Source organism: Meriones unguiculatus (assembly GCF_030254825.1).
Source record: "Meriones unguiculatus strain TT.TT164.6M chromosome 13 unlocalized genomic scaffold, Bangor_MerUng_6.1 Chr13_unordered_Scaffold_33, whole genome shotgun sequence".
Taxonomy (NCBI): Eukaryota; Metazoa; Chordata; class Mammalia; order Rodentia; family Muridae; genus Meriones; species Meriones unguiculatus.
In genome coordinates, this window is record NW_026843645.1 from 7,540,322 (window position 1) to 7,541,446 (window position 1,125).

General features: G+C 32.7%; 1 protein-coding gene across 1 annotated transcript; it reads right to left on the reverse strand.

Annotated features, from left to right (window-relative positions):
- Positions 1 to 536: 536 nt before the first annotated feature.
- On the reverse strand, positions 537 to 882 carry LOC132650832 (zinc finger protein 431-like; the record flags this gene model as incomplete). Its single annotated transcript, XM_060376143.1, has 2 exons — positions 537 to 601; positions 768 to 882. Coding segments are annotated over 2 exons (180 nt in total), but the record flags the coding sequence as incomplete, so codon positions are not given.
- Positions 883 to 1,125: the final 243 nt, after the last annotated feature.

Genomic DNA, 1,125 nt, shown 5'->3' on the forward strand with positions numbered 1-1,125 from the left:
TAAAAGAAGATGAATAAATTACATGGTTTCATGGTGAATTCACACATTTGATTTTTGTTCGTCATTCACATGTGCTATATGGATGGTTTTTCTACAACAAAATTATTGACTCTAAAACACTGCCCTACTCACCAAACTTAGCAACATTACTACAAGTATATGAGTTCCTCCAGTGTTAACATGGAGTACTTGATTAGTATAATACTTTGGACATAACTTCCATCACCTATTTAATGTGAATACCTGAGTTTCACATTAGAATACAAATTGTATTTCTACTGCAAAGCTCTAATGAGGCTAATATTTAAATGGTGATCTTGAGTAAAGTATGGTTTCCTTGCATTCTTTCCTAGAGGAGTGCCTTGTAAACACACTTCAAATACCGAAGTAGAAGATAGTACATGGTTTGGTAACAAGTTAGTTGTCATCAGTAAATACACTTAAAGCAGTTCATTTACACTGGCCCATTTCTTTCAATCTTCCAAGAAATATTAAAATTTTCTCAAAATATATTCCTAACACCTTACATATGAAAATTACCTCGTATGTCTTCTAGAACTTTGACAATGCTCTTCAATATTATCATCTTCCCAACTGTAGCCTAAAATACAATACCACAACATATATTGTTTTATTGAAAAAAAAGGTCACGATCTATTGTCAGTCAAAAAACCATTCACCTCATTCTTCCTCATCCTCAATTGAAATCAATAATGAATAAAGAGTTTCCCCATATCTTAAAAAGTAAAGAAAATTAACTGTCCTACCTATAGCAGTGAGGTTCCTGTAGGTCTCCAGCATCACATCTTTATAAAGATTCCTTTGGGAAGTATCCAGCAAAGCCCATTCTTCTTGAGTAAAGTTCACATGCACATAATTGTAGGTCAATGCATTCTAAAATATCCATACACATGTACAACAGAAACATTATATTTAGAATACTGGAAATGTATACGTCATTTAAAATATTTTCCCAGAGTTTTGGTGTTTCTTTTACTCATTTTCTGACACACAAATTCTAATGTAATAACTGACTCCTTTTAGGAGGAAACTGAATAGTGAGGTTCACCTCTCAAATTTCTGCATCCTTTCAGTAGGATATAGCTTTGTAAGAGAAATGCCAAT